This window comes from Mesoplodon mirus (assembly GCF_964341445.2).
Source record: "Mesoplodon mirus genome assembly, chromosome: 10".
In the NCBI taxonomy this organism is placed as follows: Eukaryota; Metazoa; Chordata; class Mammalia; order Artiodactyla; family Ziphiidae; genus Mesoplodon; species Mesoplodon mirus.
In genome coordinates, this window is record NC_138986.1 from 73084 (window position 1) to 89698 (window position 16615).

A 16615-nucleotide genomic window follows, 5' to 3' on the forward strand; every position below is an offset into this window, starting at 1 on the left:
GTTTTATTTTAATCCAAGGACTTTGCTTCATACAAAATGTCATTGTAGAAACAATAGCAGAATCCAAAGTTTGGCTGATAAATATTACTCAGGCAGCAAACTAGTCAAATCACAGAATTTTTTTTAAAAGCAAGTCCCAGTTGTGTTGCATGGTTGGCACTTCTCTTTTTGTTTTTGTTCTTTTAAACACTGTTCTTAAATATAAAGTTTTGCAACAAACCCTTGATTTATATCAAATATAATTAAAAATTAACAAATGAATACATTTTATCAAAAAGTATGAAGATATACATGTCATGCACATACTTGAATATATGTATATATGTATATATTTTACATGCACACATAACTTATTCAAACTACAGCCACTGCTTGACTGGTTCCAGATGCAGAAAACTGGTTGATGCACTTCAAATTTGGCAACTCACTATGAGATTTGGGGGGAAACGTGACAGCTGAGAAGAGACAGTACAGAAACAAAATGCAGAGTCAGGAAAACAGGACAGTATATCCCCCGCTGTCTGTAATTTTCACCAATTCCAGTGTCTAGAAGAATCCAGACAAGCCAGCATGGCTGTGTGCGTCTGGAAAAGTGGATTCTCTGCCCAACATGGCCTGGGGAAGCAGCTGTGGTTCTGCACAGAATACACTCAAAATAATATGGGCTGGGGGACCAGAGACAAAACATCAGTCCCAAAATACTCATCCTTCTGCTTTGCAACAGGAGCCAGTGATGACATGCACAGCCCGATTTTAAAGTTTCAGAGTGTTGTGCCTTCAAGTAAGGAAATTCTATAAAATGGTTTGGTCACAATCATGCTCAAACCCTAGAACAGGTGGCGGTCTTGTGTGTTTTATTTCTAATAATAAATGTGTGTCTTTTGTTGCACAGCCCTATGGGTTAATGGCATCCACTCACGGGGACACACAGACACGCACACACACACATCACACTCCAAGTTTCTTTAGGAGAATCATGGGGTAAAAGCCAATGGGAACACTCAAATGATCCAGCAAAGAGATCATCTCACATTTCAAAATATGAAGGACACACCAGAATCTACTCATCTAAATGCTCCTTTTGTTTACAAAACAAAGGGTCTCCCAGTGTTTTATGCACCACATCCTAACAGTGGTCTTTCTCCTTTGAATGTGGCCCTGAAGCGGGACTTTGTTTGGCTGCCTGCTTTCCTACCTCTTGTGCCAGAAAGGGTGTGGGCTCAGATGCCCAGCTCAGCAGCTGCAGCTGAGCTGCTCCTTCCTCCGAGCTCCGGCCTCATTTCCGTTTGGTTCCCAGCTGCCCTCATCTGCTCAGACGCGGGCGCTCCGCCTGTCCCCACCCCATCCAATCTCCCCCACTTCCCACCAGCCTCTCCCCGATGAGTCTTCTGTGAAAAGAAATTTGCACAACTACAGAGATTGCGCCCTGCCTGTCAGGCACCCCGTCCCTGAGAATCGCGTGTAGAAAGACTGACCGGCCCACGCGGGCCGTGCTACCCGTGCCCTGCAGCCTCTACTGCTTCGAGGAAAAAGGGCAAACGGCCGCTGCATTCCAACTACGACGGACCTACTGGATGTTTGCTGCACGTTCTCCATTACATCCGCTTTCTACTCAGTTGCTCTTTGGAGTAGTTTCCACAAAGCCCACTCGCAGTTCACACAGGCCTCCCGTCCCGCCCCCGGGAGCCTGCGCGAGGGGCTAGGAGGTCAGGCACTTGGTCGAGAGCCGCGGGAGCCGGGGTGGTCTGGTTGGCCGCCTGGACTGGATACAGAGCATCTCCTCGAGCAAGCCGAGAACACACATCCTGAGAGGCTGAGATCCTCCTATAGGTTTGATGTTTCACAGTCATGTTACCATTCCCTTCCCTGTTATTCTGGTTTTTTATTTTTATTTTCTGATCAAGTATATAGAGTCAACAAACGAGTGAAGGGTGTCGTGACTAAAAATCAAAACCAACAGCAAGAACGTGGTCCAGATTTGGTCCCCGTCAGGGCTGACCGTGTCTGGGAGGACAGAGCATCTGCGTGTGTTTCTAGCGCCTATTTGCCATTTTAGGTGCGAAGGGCGCCACCGGACTGCCGGTGCGCGGGGGCTGACGAGACCTGCTCGTTTACCACCGACTCTGGCCTGAGGTCTCGCCCGCTCCTCTGCACCGCACGTTTGGATGAAGGATGATCCGCACAAGATCCAGCCCTCCTGCAAAACGTCCCCAGCACACACCTCGGATGCTGGGCCCTTCGCCCAGTGCGGCTCAGCACACACAGCCGCGTCCTGGGTAGGCTCTGAGCTGTGAGACCCAGGGAGGCAGCGCGGGAGGGGTAGAGAGGGAGCCACAGCCCTCTACAGACCGCTCCGCCCAGCGCGAGGGAGGAGACACAGGGGCGAGGCTCTCCTCCCAGGGCTGCTGCCCCCGCCTCAGCGCCCGAGCGCCCCGGAGCCCAGCGCGGATGATAAAACTCATCACCTGGGACGCGCCCGCCGGTCGCGGTGCGGCTAGCACCAGTGGTCTTGGTCGGGGTGGTGGTAGCTGTGCCTCCCGCGGCCGCCCCCGCCTGAGCTGAGCCCCAGAGTGCAGTGGTAGCCGTTGGGCACCCGGCGGAGGGGGTGCGACTGGGAGGTCAGGGAGGACACGCAGGAAGTCCGGGACGAGCGGCCCGAGTTGGTGGCCACGGCCTCCTTGAAGGTGAGCGTGTCCTCAGGCTGCGTGCGGGCAGCAGCCTCGCTGTCCAGACGCTGCCCCTGGTACGGGTTGGAGCCGATCCGAGAGCTGGGGGCCAGGGGCTGGCTGAGGGGGTCTCTCTGGAGCAGGGCGTTGTGTTCTGAAAGGCCACGGCTAAGCCGGCCGGGGGAGAAGGCAGGGAGGCTGGTCTGAGCCCCAGCAAAGTGGACGGGCGAGGAGTTGGCCGTCTTATAGGTGATGCTGGGACGGGGGGGTCAGCGGAGTCTGGGGCAGCTGTCTCCGCCCGCCGCGGCCAGGGGTGCTAGCACCAGATGTTGGCAGCAGGGGGCTCCCGTTCGCTGAAGCACTGCCCTGCAGGAAACGGGAACACAGCAAACCCCAGTCAAAGGACAGGGCGAACAGAGCACGGCACAGGGGAGAGCCATGGCGGGGGACGGGGGCGGGCAGCTGCGATGGACCCGGGGCGGCCCCAGGAGGGTGGGATGGCAGTCTGGGGATGGTGGTGACAGCAAGGGATAGGCACAGGGCCAGGGACCAGGAGACCACAGCCCAGCCCACCTCTGTCAGAAGGAAAGCAAAGAAGGGACCGGACAGCGGGAGGGCCAGGGCTCCGCCCGGCGGGACGGACGGGCCCGGGGAAGTGAGGAGCACAGGCTTGGGCCTAGGAACCAGGACGGCAAGGGGCTCCCTCCCGGATCCCAGGGAGCGCGGGTGAGGCGGGGTCCTCAGGCCCACGTACCTGTCTCGGGGGTCCTGGCTCCTGCCCAGTGGTTGGCGACGCAGGGTGACCCTAACCCTAACCCTAACATGTACACTAACACTAACCCGTACCCTAACCCTAACCCATTGTCGTACCCTAACCTGTACCCTAAACTGTACCCATTCCCCAACCCTAACCATACCCGTTCCCTAACTCTAACTCTAACCCTAACCCCTAACCCTAACCCTAACCCGTAGCCGTACCCTAACCTGAACCCTAAACCGCACACTAACCCTAACCTGTACCCTAACCTGTACTCTAACCCATACCCCAACCCTAACCCGTACCCTAACACTAACCTGTACCCTAACCCATACCCTAACCCGTACGCTAACCCGTACCCTAACCCTTGGGTAGTGCGAGCTCAAAGCTCTCTCCTCAGGCAGGGCTGAGGTCTCTGGGGAAGGCAGAGCTGTGGTCTAGAAGATGCAGCTGTGGGGTCTTTTTCCTCTGCCTGGTGACAGGTCCCCAAGGTGACTGTCTCAGGTTCAGGGCAGGTCTATGGGGATGACTGTGGCTGCAGGTGACTAAGAGGGACTTATTCTCCTTGTTCTCAGGTGTCCTGTCTGATCTGACACTGCAGAGTCTGGCCCAGGACTGGTGAAATCCTCACAGACCCTGTCCCTCACCTGTGCCGTCTCCGGGGGCTCTGTAACCAGCAGTTACTACTGGAATCGGATCTGCCCACGTCCTGGGAAAGGGTTGGAGTGGATGGGGTACTGGACAGGGAGTACAAGCTACAACCTGCTTTCCAAGGCCGAATCTCCATCACTGCTGACACGTCCAAGAACCAGTTCTCCCTGCAACTGAGTTCTGTGACCACCGAGGACACAGCCGTGTATTACTGTGCAAGAGAAAGTGAGAGGAAGTCAGTGTGAGCCCAGACACAAACCTCTCTGCAGGGAGACAGGAGGGGCTGGGCTGTAGGGGGAGCTCAGAGACTAGGCCCAGGAGCTGGTGCAGCAGGTGGCAGGGAAGGTGCTTTCGGTTGGGATGGAGAATTACCTCTCCACAACATTCAGCTGCCCCAAGGGACATTTCATGTTTTTTCTGTCTCTGAATTCTCGTATTCTCAGTGCAGCCAACAAATAAGAAAGTTACATTGTCTATTTGCAGATGGGAAATCATCAGTCACTAGGGATCTGTCTGTCAAGTTCCTATATCTTATTTATTTTTCTTGACAAAGAGAACATCCAGAAGACTCTCAGCTTCCCTGTGATTTGAAAACATTTCCACAAAGGGAGGTACCAGTACATTTCATCAACCCTGTGTCCAAACCCAACTTCGACCCCCCTCACGCACAGGTGGCCCACGTACAGGACCTCCTGTCAGACAGGCACATATGACCTCAGGGGGTTATGATCAGTGCACCCCCAGGACCTCTCTCCACAGGGTCTCTCTCCCCCCAGGATATGTTAACCTCCTGCTTCTGATTTACTGGGGTGGATGTTGAACCCACCCCAACATAACGCTCTGCCTTCTACCTTTTACATTCTCCCTCTACCTGTCCTAGACCCTGATCACCGTGGGGTTGGGGTTAGGGTTAGGGTTAGGGTAGGGTTAGGGTTAGGGTTACGGTTAGGGTTAGGGTTAAAAAAAAGCACACAAGATCTCAGAAAACCAAGTAGTGTTTCCCTCTGTGAGGGGAATTTATGAGGTAAATCTCCATTTGAAAGGGTGTCTCCCTCTCTGTACCAGGAATAGGGTAACTGAAGCTCAAGAAACTTTTACCTATGGAGAAGGCCTGGACTTAAATCTACATAACAAACATACCCTTGTATACTATGCGCTGCCTGATGACCTCCTTTAACTGGCTTCCCCCCTCTCCCAACACCTTTTGTTTTTTAACTGAAGATGGTATATAAGGGAGATTAGGTCATTTCCTGAGTTAGTTTTCCTGGTGTTGACCTGAAACAAACAGACAGCCAGATATTTCTCCAGCAAATATGGGTTTATTCTCAGGATCGGGAGAAAATCACAACTTGGAGGTCTGCAACCACAGCAAGGCACATGAGCATCCCCATGAGTCAAGGGAAGGAAAACACCTCTGTAGAAAGGAAGAGGACCCTGGAAAGGCTATAGCAAACAGAGTACACAACTTTTTATTGGCTGAGTCCTTGAGTCCTGGCTCAGTCCTTTCCTGAGGCCAGGAAATGAGAGTCTTTCTTTTCACTGTGGGGCTCCGCAATTGTGGTAACGCATGAGAGCTCTCCGTTCTGGTCTCCCAGTCCTATTTAACTGAGGTTTCTGCTTATTAATTTTTACAACACTAACCCCTAACTCTTAGCCCTCGGCCCAATCCCTAAACCCAAACCTAACTCCTAACCCTTAACTCTAGGCCCTAACCCCTAAGCTTACCCCTTCCCCACCGTCCTAAACCCTCTCCCTAACTGTACCCTTCATGCCACTTTCCTGGACCAACTGGGCCAATGACATTTCTGAATCCTTCAGCATCTCCACCCTGCCTCTCCCCGCCACCCTACAGCCCCGCCTCCAGGGCTCAGGAGGCGACTGGGGTCATCCGCCCCTAAGTGAGCGGATATGTACTCCCAGACCTAGAGCGCTCAACAGTGTCTGCAGGACGTGCCCAGGCCGTCAGGAAGTCAGAGAACCCGCGCTCCGCTGCACTTAGCTCACCTAAACGCCCTCCAAGACCTCCACGTGACTCCCGGGGACTCAAGCGGCTTCGCGCCCCTGCCCCAGGAACCAATCGGAAGTCAGGGACAACGAAGCGGGCCCACGCCAGGCCTCCCCATGGCCCCGCCCCCTCTCCACTGCCGTCCAATCGCTTCTGGCCCGCCGTCCTCCGCGCTTCCGCGCCGACTTCCGCTGTCGGCGGCGGGGCGGAAGTTCCAGGGGCCTGATGTCTGCGCCCATGGCAGCCGCGAGCGTCGGGCTGGCTGAACTGGGTTTTGTGGAGGCGGCGCCGGCGTGGCGGCTGCGCAGCGAGCAGTTCCCCAGCAAGGTGGGCGGCCGGCCGGCGTGGCTCGGCGCAGCCGGGCTGCCGGGGCCCGCGAGGCTGGCCTGCGCGCTGTGCGGCCGCCCACTGGCCTTCCTGCTGCAGCTGTACGCACCGCTTCCGGGCCGCGCCGACGCCTTCCACCGCGGTCTCTTCCTTTTCTGCTGCCGAACGCCACCGTGCTGCGCCGGCCTACGCGGTGAGCGGCCCGGGGCCCGGGTAGCGCGTGCGCGGTGAGCGGCCTGCGGCCCCGGTCGCGCGTGCGCGGCCTTGCTCGCGGTCAGGGTCCAGGAACCGTGCAGTCTCCTCTGCGGCCCCACCGCGGGCCTCTCCCCTGTACCCCGCGAGCGTTTCCGGGGGTGGGGGGGGGCGTTCCAAGGGCTCGCGCCTTCTTCGCCCCCAGTTTTTTGTTGTTGTTAATCAGTCGGTAGTAGGTGTTCAGATGATAGAACCTGTAATTTTTCGGAAACCTCGGTTCCAACACGTTGCTCATATGTATGTAGTCTGACTTAATGTTACTTTTGTTACTAATTTGAACAAGCTCAAAGAGCCTACTTAGTTGTATGGACTTTAAAAAGTTTATCGTTTTCACTCTTATTTTTTTCTTCCTTTCCAGAAAATAAGCTTTTTGTAAGCAAAAACTTTCTTCTATTTTTCTTTTTAAAAAATGACTGTCTTTTCAGCTCTGTGTGGAGTGAAGGCTCAAATACTTGAATTGCTATGTTGTTTTATTTAAAACATGTATAACGTTTCTCCTCTCTCCTTAGTTTTTAGAAATCAGTTGCCCAGGAGAAATGACTTCTACGCCTATGAGCCACCTTCTGAGGATCCTCCGCCAGAGACAGGAGAATCCGTGTGCCTCCAGCTCGAGTCTGGTGCTCATCTCTGCAGAGTTTGTGGCTGTTTAGGCCCCAAAACATGCTCCAGATGTCACAAGGCACATTACTGCAGCAAGGAGCATCAGACTCTGGACTGGAGATTGGGACATAAGCAGGCTTGTCCACAAGCAGGTCAGTCAATTCTGTTTTTATTTTTAAACCTCAGTTTCATAGTGTCTGTCAGGCCAAATCTTTCATTTTGAGGATAAACGTTAACATTAGAAAAGGAAAGGTGTAATACTTTTCAAAGCTTTGGTTAACTAGTGACTTAAACACCTTTATGAAGAAGGAACTGTGAGGTCTTGCCCACTCGCGTCCCAGCCTAGCTTTAGTGTAGTCATTTAATTTATGAGCTATAATCTAAAATGCTGGAGCTACATATGTTACTTACTAAGGAAAACTGTTATGACATGGAATAAATACACTTCAGATACAGGAAATTATTTGACCTTCCAAACTAAATGATTACTAATGATGCTAGTTACCTTACTTTGTTTCAGGTGATTTGGACAGTACAGTTCCAGACCACAGCTTCCTTTTTCCAGAGTTTGAAATTGTAATAGAAACAGAAGATGAGATTATGCCTGAATTTGTGGAAAAAGATGATGAATCAGAGATTATAGGTAGCATGGGTAAGGAATCAGTTTCAAAACTCATTCATTAAATATACACAACTATGTATAAAATAGATAACTAATGAGAACCTACTGTATAGCATAGGGAACTCAGTGCTCTGTGGTGAACTAAATAGGAAGGAAATCTATAAAAGGGGATATATGTATAAGAAAAAAAGGAAAAAGGTGGGGGGAAGAATAGTGAATCTAGTTGAAGCAGAGAGAAAGTAGAGGGTCAAGCGTCCCAACATTCCAGCCTCAAGGGACATGTTCTCACCCATTTCAGGGGACACTGAGGACCTGCCATGGAAACCTAGGGATTAGAGAACCAATTTGGAGACACCTGTCTTAGATCATTGCTAAGACAAAAAACGTTTTTCTTTTTAACTAACACATGAGAAGATTCAGAGCCAGATTTAAAAGCACCTAGGGAGAGGGATGCTTTGCTTGTTGGTGGGTAGTAGTGTTAGAGGGTGTGCTTTGGGGAAGAATTCACTGATGAAGGAGTCTGATAGAAAATTTCCAATAACAGGTGAGAGAGGACTCCCTGTATTGAGTGTCCAGTGAAATGAAGCCATGCTGTATCTAGTCTGGACAGTGCATGCCATTGATCCACACTGTCTCTACTCCTCAGACATGGGGCCAATGAAGTAATAAGCAATAGAAATGTAAAAAAAAAAAAAAAAAAACGCTTTCATTAAGTGATTAAATATAATGCTTGAAAGGAGGGGCTCAAAATGCCAAGAAGAGAAGCACTGATAGGAAAAGGCAACTCACTTGGGAGGCTGCAACCTATACTTTTCAAATATTGCCTCATTTGAAGATATCCTTTCTGTACTTCCCTCCTTGGTATACATAAGGTACGTTCTGGTTCCCGTAAAGGTGTCAGAGGAAGTATCCAGGTGGTCAGTTGGGTGGGGCTGCACAGGATGCTGGAAACTTGGAAAGTTTATCTGGCTCCAGGATTTGTTTCTCTGATTGAGATGGTGGACATGAGAGTGCCTAGCAGTGTTTGGTGGGCAACAGGGGCCCTTTTATCTGGCAAGTTTCAGATACTTGATTTTGTCAGTTACCTCAAGGTTATGCTCTGGAGCAGTGCCTGTGCTGAGACTGAGCAGTAGCCAAAATTTATCCAACACTTACTCTGTACCACGGGCCTTTTGGGCATGATCTTACTAAAATCTTGACATCAGAACAATATGTTAGAAACTCTGCCCCATTTGGCAGTGAGGAATTTGAGGTTCTGGGTATAACTTGTTCGGTCGTATAACTGACTAAAGTTGTTAAGTTCTAGAACTGAAGTTTGAGCTCCCGTCTTATTGACTCCAAAACTTGAGCTCTTAACCACCACAAAATGTAGATTTCAGAATCTAAATTAAATTTTAGATTAGAATGTCAGCTTACTGGCTTACATTTCACATTCAGGGTATCAGAAATATCTTCTGAGTTACAAAGACTCGATCCTGCTGGGGATGGCGGTGTTTCAGGTGGCTGAGATTTCAGAGGTGAGTGTGAAGGAGTGAGCTGGTAGGGTTAGGGCGTGTGATAACTGAATGAGTGTAAGGGAAAGGAGAGATGAAACATGAAGAGATTGGAAATAAGAGTCCAGATGGGTGAAGGACACTAGTGATAAGCAGGGCTCATATTTTTGGGGTGCCCTTCTGTGTGCTGGGCACAGCAGTCCTCAGACTGGGACTTGGGGTCTGTTCTTTTAATTTGGAGTTTTAAAGAGAAGCTCTTACTAGGAGCCGGCATAGTAATAATGCTTCATGGAGGACCTGCAAAGTCAGATGGTCTTAAAGCACAAACATTAATGAATTAAAATAGGAAAGGCTGTGGAAACATCTGGCCTTCACTGTCTGATTTAACACTAAGTTGGTTGTTTAAAACTGGCCTCCCTCAGCATGTGTTTATTGTCAAGACATGGAGATTATTCCTGTTGCATAATAGTTATGTTGACAATTTTTTAGGTGAAGCACCTGAGGAAGAATTGGATTCCATGGCAAAACATGAATCTAGGGAAGATAGAATTTTCCAGAAGTTTAAAACCAAAATATCCCTTGAACCAGAACAGGTAAAATAGAGTTCATATACAGCTCCTTCTGTTCTTTTCAGGTGGTGTTTTAGGGGTATAAACCCTGAGTAGGGAATTCCCTGGCAGTCCAGTGGTTAGGATTCTGCACTTCCATTGCTAGGGGCCCAGGTTCGATCCCTGGTTGGGGAACTAAGAAACCAGCCTGCCACATTAGCACAAAGACCATTGGGGTTTTGTGAAAAGAATAATGGGTTTTGCTGTTATGAAGAATTCTGGCTTCTTCAAGTACATACTGACCTTCTGATGTAATTGTATCTACAGTGTGGGGGAAAAAAAAGAGTGGTTTTGAGGATTAAGGTAGATTGTAGACTCACAGTAAGTATTCAGGAAATGTTTCCCTTTGCCTCTTTTCTTCCATTAACTTTATTCCCCTTAACTTCCCTCACCGTAAACATAAATCACTAAAGAAGACAGCTAAATTCCCATAAGCCAGTCTCTAGAGCAAATAAATATCCAGGGGCTTATAGGAAGAGTAGGTCTAGGTCCTAAATACTGAGAAGGTAGTTTTTAGCAACGCATATGCTTTTAACAAGAAATATTGAGGAAAGTCACTCATTTGTTATATAAGATGTTATTATAACAAAATTTACTTGTTTTATTTATCTAAACACTGTGGCTCACTTGGTATTTGTTCCTTTAAAAATTGTTAACTTAGGTTCCTTATATCTGTGTGAAGGTAAGCACAAACCCTGGGCTGCATGTTAGATTGACAACCTGATAATGGGGAAATAGGATTATTGTTAAGTCTTTTCACAAAATAGTCATAGGATTCAGATTCTAACCATACTGACATCTAAGAAAAATCATCTGGGTATCCTGAATCAGATAAGCTGAAACAGTCCCTTTGATCAGGGGTCCCCATGTCCTGGGCCGAGGACTGGTGCCGTGAAGCTTCACCTGCCACTCCCCGTCGCTCGCATTAACGCCAGAACCACCCCCCTTCCCCCTCCCTGTCCGTGGAAGAATTGTCTTCCACGAAACGAAACCGGTCCCTGGTGCCACAAAGGTTGGGCACCGCTGCCTTTGATGACACTGAGAACGGTATTAATTGTGCCCAGTGGAGGGGCGCAGGGGGACAGACAGTAAAGTGGTTTTCAGATGAGCGTATCATCAATTGTAAGAGTATGTACAAAGCTTCTCTAGATGATCCTCAGATCACATGAGATGTTGGTGATTTAAACTGATCCTGATTGATTTTAGATTCTCAGATATGGCAGAGGGCTTGCCCCCATCTGGATCTCTGGTGAAAATATCCCTCAAGAAAAGGATATTCCAGATTGCCCCTGTGGTGCCAAGAGAATATTTGAATTCCAGGTATGACCTTAAATAAGTACTATTTTAGTATGTAATTACCCTGATTTATAATTTTAAGCATTAAAAAACTTTGCCAAAGTAACATATGTGTATGGATCCCTATGGTATTATGGAAGGTTCCCTATAATGAAAATCAGTAGTTTCCTGCCCCACCTTAGGGCTTGTTGCAAGGAGGGAGTTATCTTTTACTGGTCATCTGGTAGTTATTTCTGTCTTTAAATAGCATGCTTTTTCTGAGATTTATCAGTTTACTCGTTTTTTAGACATTACCTGCTGACTGACTTCTGCAGTAGTGAGGATTTAAATGTAGTCGCTAACACCATCTAGACCATCGCCCACTTCCCAGTGTGGTTAGGGTCAGTATTATTTTAGTGCCTCTATCGTTACCTTTATAATTGAAAATAATATACCTTTTTTACAATCTTCGACTCTCTCCTTTGTGAGAGTGTTTCGGAATGCTTACTCTGTCTAGTCTTGGTTTGTAGATTTGTTAGGAGAACAAATTAACGTAATCATTAAAGTAAAATTTTTACCTCCCCCCCCCGCCCCCGCAAAGAAGTTGTTAGCATCAAAATCCATTTGGGTTGGGCGGAGATGCTCTTGAACTGTGGATTCACTAACCTTATAAAGTGATATTTGTTTCTTAGGATAAAAAAAGGACTTTTGTGGACTGATCCAAAACTGATTGGTTCTTACTGCCAGAGCTCTGACTGACGCCCAAGATGAGCTGACGGTGGTTGTATGAAGCAATTTGATAACAGTAGTGGCGGTGCTGCCTCTTCCTCTTCCCAGGAGACCACCGACTCCTAAGACCCATTTCTAGTCTATACAAATACATCAGTAGATTTCCTTTTTGTATTCTACCAGGTTAGTGTTTCTTCAGAGTCATAGAAACAGCATCTGCTATTCAGGTTGTAAATAACCCAAAATAAAAGTTGCCCAAATAGAAGCCTCATCCCTATTTTGTGGCATATTATTAATAAAATATAATTAGGTTAACAGCCAGGTCAAATAGGTCAGCTGATCTTATTATACTTAGGAACTTCTTTCTTAAATGAAGAAGAAGGACACCAAATAGAGAGGGACTTGAAAGAAATGTAGAGTTGCAGAGTATTTTTAGATTGTTAAATATGTTAACGCCGTAATGTCTGTAATCTCGCTGTGGAGATGGAGGTGGAGAGACCAGGATACCCAGGAAGGTCTGGTCTGTTGAAAGCGGACTGTGCTCCTCACTGCCAAGGAGCGCTCTGACTGTGCCATCCTTTCCCCAGGTCATGCCTCATCTGCTCAACTACCTGAAGGCTGACAGTCTGGGCAGGAGTGTCGACTGGGGCGTCCTGGCCATCTTCACCTGTGCTGAAAGCTGTGGCCTGGGCACTGGCTACACAGAGGAATTTGTTTGGAAGCAAGATCTGACAGATGCCCCCTAAAGACAATGGTGTAAAGCCTTAAAATATTCATCATCTCTTAGACTTTCCAATTCCATTTCTAGGACTTTATCCTAAGGAAATAATTATACCAGAGATACACAAAGATGTTGTTTTAGGTGTTGTGTATCTACACAAAGATGTTGTTTTAGGTGTTGTGTATCTGTCCAGCAGGAGGCTACACAGTCTTAATGATACAGACTTATATGCACATCAAGTAAGATAAAGATGCCAAGGTACCACTGTAGATGGTACTCAATAGTATGCCGTTTTTGTAAAAATATTTATACACGTGTATGTACACCAAAAATATCTGGAATGATATGCACTAGATGTGAACCGGTTACCAGTGGGACTAAGTGACATGATCTTTTTACTTATATGTAATTTATTTCTATAATAAAAATGGGTTATGTGCCTGATTAAGTCAAACCATCACTCAGAGCATTTCTCCCCTAAAATTTGCAAAGTTAAAACAAGGAGAAAAATATTTGGGTAAAACCCCAAGAGTCTTCCTGAGTTCAAAGAGAAGCTCTACTTCAAGACTGACTTTGGTCAGCCAGTGGGACTGCTTATAGACCAGAGACTGAAAGGTCTTCTCTCTCCATCTCCCCATCTCATAGCACTGTCCACATGGCAAGTAAACCCAAATAAGGACAGGGAATCAGCCACTGGAATTTCCCTGGGTCAGCCTGAGGGAAGGCTCTGAGGTAGCTTTCAAGTGAGGGATGTTGTTTCCGATGCCTCTGTTTACACGAGCGGTTCCTAAATCAGTGCCATCAACCATGCTAAGGCTCCTTTCAGCCCCAAGTGACTTACACTTACCTTGTAATAATTCCCAGTTCTCTTAGTGCTGGGCAGGCTTCACTGCTGCGAAGGCAAACCTAGAGACATTGCTGTTGATCACTGCTTGAAGACCAGCAGCTAGTTCTGGTAACATCCCTGCTAACCCTGAAATGCACTGCCACCATAAACACATCTTTTTGGAGGTAATATCACTTGCTAATATCACTGACTTGGCTATTTCACCAGTTTTATATCAGGAAATCCTGGCCTTTTAGTCCATATCACACGTGTGTGAATATGTATGTAATTTATATAAAGATACATAAAATGCTGGACTAGTGGGGCCTTCATAGCCCAAACTATAAATCAGAAGTTTGCCCCAGTAGGACAGCATCCTGACTGCTACGGACTTTTTAAGCAAATTGATTAGGGTCTGTCTATTTGGAGAGATCCCCAGATTATGTAGACATTCTTGCAGGCATGTTGGTAACCCGCCAAGCTATCCTTTAGGTGTGTATCCCTGCCAAGGTCTGGAGATGACAGCAAGTTCACCGGGCATTTCCATTTGGAGACAGACTTCCAGCACTGAGTTGGCAACCATGTCCAAAAAAAGCAACTAGTTGAAAATAACTAAAAAATAAGAAAATTTAGATAAATAAATAAAGCAACTCAGTTGCCTCTAGATATGTCAAGACATTTAAAAACCTTCATACCAACCATGAAATGATCGACACATCTCACCCAGCAACTGCTCCTGCGGAGGACATCAATCACTACTGCCAACCCATGCATGCTGTCCCTCAAACCTCTGCTTGGCCCAGATACTGCCTGACCAGGCAGCTCACCGTACGGGAGAGAGCAATGCATTCACCTGTCCTTTTTTATTTGATATACTGAATGCTGGTCATATCATCCTTTGACAATTCAGAGATCACAGCAAAGAAAAAATGTTTCAGTGCTTTTGATATTCATATTAGTGGTAGTGTTCTGTTATTCTAACTAACTCATCATCCCACGTGTCTTTAAAAATTAAGGGTTCTCAGCGTAAAATACTTACTATAGAACTGATCAACTAAAAACCCTGTAGTCTGAATCTGGATTGGATATACTGGTATGAACTCATGAGGTGTTTTATCTTGAAAACTTTTAAAGGGAAAGAAGCAAGCACTTATCCTGCTATGTGAAAGAAGTGTATCACTATATAAATAAGTATTCTAACAAATCATGAAAATAATTAGAATTTTATCTTTTGCAACCCACTAATGAATTAGTGGGTCAGAAGACGACAATAAGACATTAAATTCCTAACAAACACTACTTACAGTCTTTACAAAGGGATCAAGCCTTTAGGTGCAGTCACCCACCGGCAGGAAATGCAGAGAACAGAGGGATATGCTGGCTGCACCATCCTGAGTTTGCAAATAGCACGACAGACTGTAAGAAACTACTACCCAAACAGCCTATAAATTTCCTTAAATGAGATGGCAGGGGAACTTAAGGAATAAAACAGACATAAAAACATATCCATTTATTAAAATGGAAGACTAACCTATATTGGTGCTTAGGTAATTACTGTAAAAGGATAATGGTTATTTGGGTGGGTGGTGTGGCTGGGCTGGTGCATAAGGAGTAAGAATAATTCAGTAAAGTGACTGGAAATAAATCTATCAGCAAGAATTTTAAAGTCTTATTAAAAATGCCATTAATAACAAACAAATACTTAGGAATTAACTTTTATGTAATGTAAAGCCCTATAGAAAAAAACTATGAAACTTTACTGAAGAACCTAAGACTCACACGTGGGGAAACAATTCTTTCTTGAATAGAAGGAGATCATATTGGACTGATGTCTTTCCAATTCATCCATACATTACTGACATCACTGATGATTGGAAAATGCAAGAAAAGGGCACTTAATACACCATGTTCTCTCTGGACTGTAATCTGGTATGGATCTATCAAAACCTAGAATGTATAAATGCTCTTAATACAGTGACTCCTCTTCTAGGCATGTTACTACAGAAATACCTGTACTTATCCACAAGTACACATAAAAGGATGTTCCCTGCAGCACCTGTTTATAATAGTAAAACACTACAGATAACGTAAATGACCATAATTATGGAAATGGTTAAATACATAAACTTGTGTAACCATCAGATTACACCATCAGACTACATCATGTGGCACCATCAGATTCCATTTCATGGCAGTATGTTTGTCATGGAAAAATGTGTCTGATACAGTGACTAAAAAAAGGAAGCTATAGAGGCTTCCCTGGTGGCGCAGTGGTTGGGGGTCCGCCTGCCAATGCAGGGCACACGGGTTCGTGCCCCGGTCCGGGAGGATCCCACATGCCACGGAGCGGCTGGGCCCGTAAGCCATGGCCGCTGAGCCTGCATGTCCGGAGCCTGTGCTCCGCAACGGGAGAGGCCACAACAGTGAGAGGCCCGCATACCGCAAAAAAAAAAAAAAAAGAAAAGAAAAAGGAAGCTATAAAATCAAACATATGCTTTACAATTTTTTCAATAGGATAACAAAAGCACCCCAAAAAGAAAAAATCTGAACAGAAGAGGGCTGGGGAGGTACCCACCAATCTGGTAGTTAACCTGGGGAAACAGACAGACGGGAGAGGAAGGAAGAAACTTTCTGGTTATATACCTCTGAGCCATCTGAAAAAATATTTTTACAATTAAAAAGAAACACACACACCCGAACAATGAACCCCAAGAACTTACACATGCTCACCTGATGTTCATGAGAAAAACACACCTCACCAGTCGGTGGACGACCCCAGCTCTAACACTGAAGGCCTTTGGCTTAGAGCCCGTGTTTGCCACTTACGGGCTCTGTAACCTTGGGCAGACCCTCAGCTGGGGCCTACCTTGCCCTACTTGTGAAAGAGGAACAAAACCTAACTGCAGCTTTTGTGAGAAGGCAACGTATCTGGGAAACGGGAGGTGCTCAATGTATGGGACTTAATAAACACGTTTTGTGAGCAACTTAAAATTTTCAGACAATTCTTCCATTTTCACCGCAACATACAATGAAATGTTGATTGAAACAAACAACAAGCAAGCAAGCAAGCAAACACACTGAAA

At 46.8% G+C, this 16615-nt stretch overlaps 1 protein-coding gene across 6 annotated transcripts; it reads left to right on the forward strand.

The window, feature by feature from the left end:
* The first annotated feature begins 6221 nt into the window (after nucleotides 1–6221).
* PDCD2 (programmed cell death 2) lies at nucleotides 6222–13161 on the forward strand. Of its 6 annotated transcripts, none has more exons than XR_014295203.1 (7): nucleotides 6222–6599; nucleotides 7168–7410; nucleotides 7779–7910; nucleotides 9863–9966; nucleotides 11188–11301; nucleotides 12573–12847; nucleotides 12881–13161. XR_014295203.1 is itself a non-coding variant. In XM_082634370.1 (7 exons), exons 1-7 carry the CDS (start codon nucleotides 6305–6307, stop codon nucleotides 12598–12600), a joined length of 996 nt encoding a protein of 331 aa, XP_082490496.1. In that variant the 5' UTR covers nucleotides 6222–6304; the 3' UTR covers nucleotides 12601–12722. The 6 variants fall into 6 exon arrangements, 4 of the variants coding, with proteins under 4 accessions (XP_082490496.1, XP_082490495.1, XP_082490494.1 ...); XM_082634370.1 differs by lacking the exon at nucleotides 12881–13161 and adding an exon at nucleotides 9318–9397 and having other exon boundaries at nucleotides 12573–12722; XM_082634369.1 differs by lacking the exons at nucleotides 12573–12847; nucleotides 12881–13161 and adding exons at nucleotides 9318–9397; nucleotides 11949–12154.
* The last annotated feature ends 3454 nt before the right edge of the window (nucleotides 13162–16615 follow it).

Excerpts from the sequence above, each read along its gene's own strand:
- PDCD2 (XM_082634368.1), top strand. The coding sequence starts at position 6,305 with ATGTCTGCGCCCATGGCAGCCGCGAGCGTCGGGCTGGCTGAACTGGGT. Across the intron at positions 7,911-9,862 it reads AGAGATTATAGGTAGCATGG|GTGAAGCACCTGAGGAAGAA; the intron begins GTAAGGAATCAG and ends ACAATTTTTTAG. Across the intron at positions 9,967-11,187 it reads TATCCCTTGAACCAGAACAG|ATTCTCAGATATGGCAGAGG; the intron begins GTAAAATAGAGT and ends GATTGATTTTAG.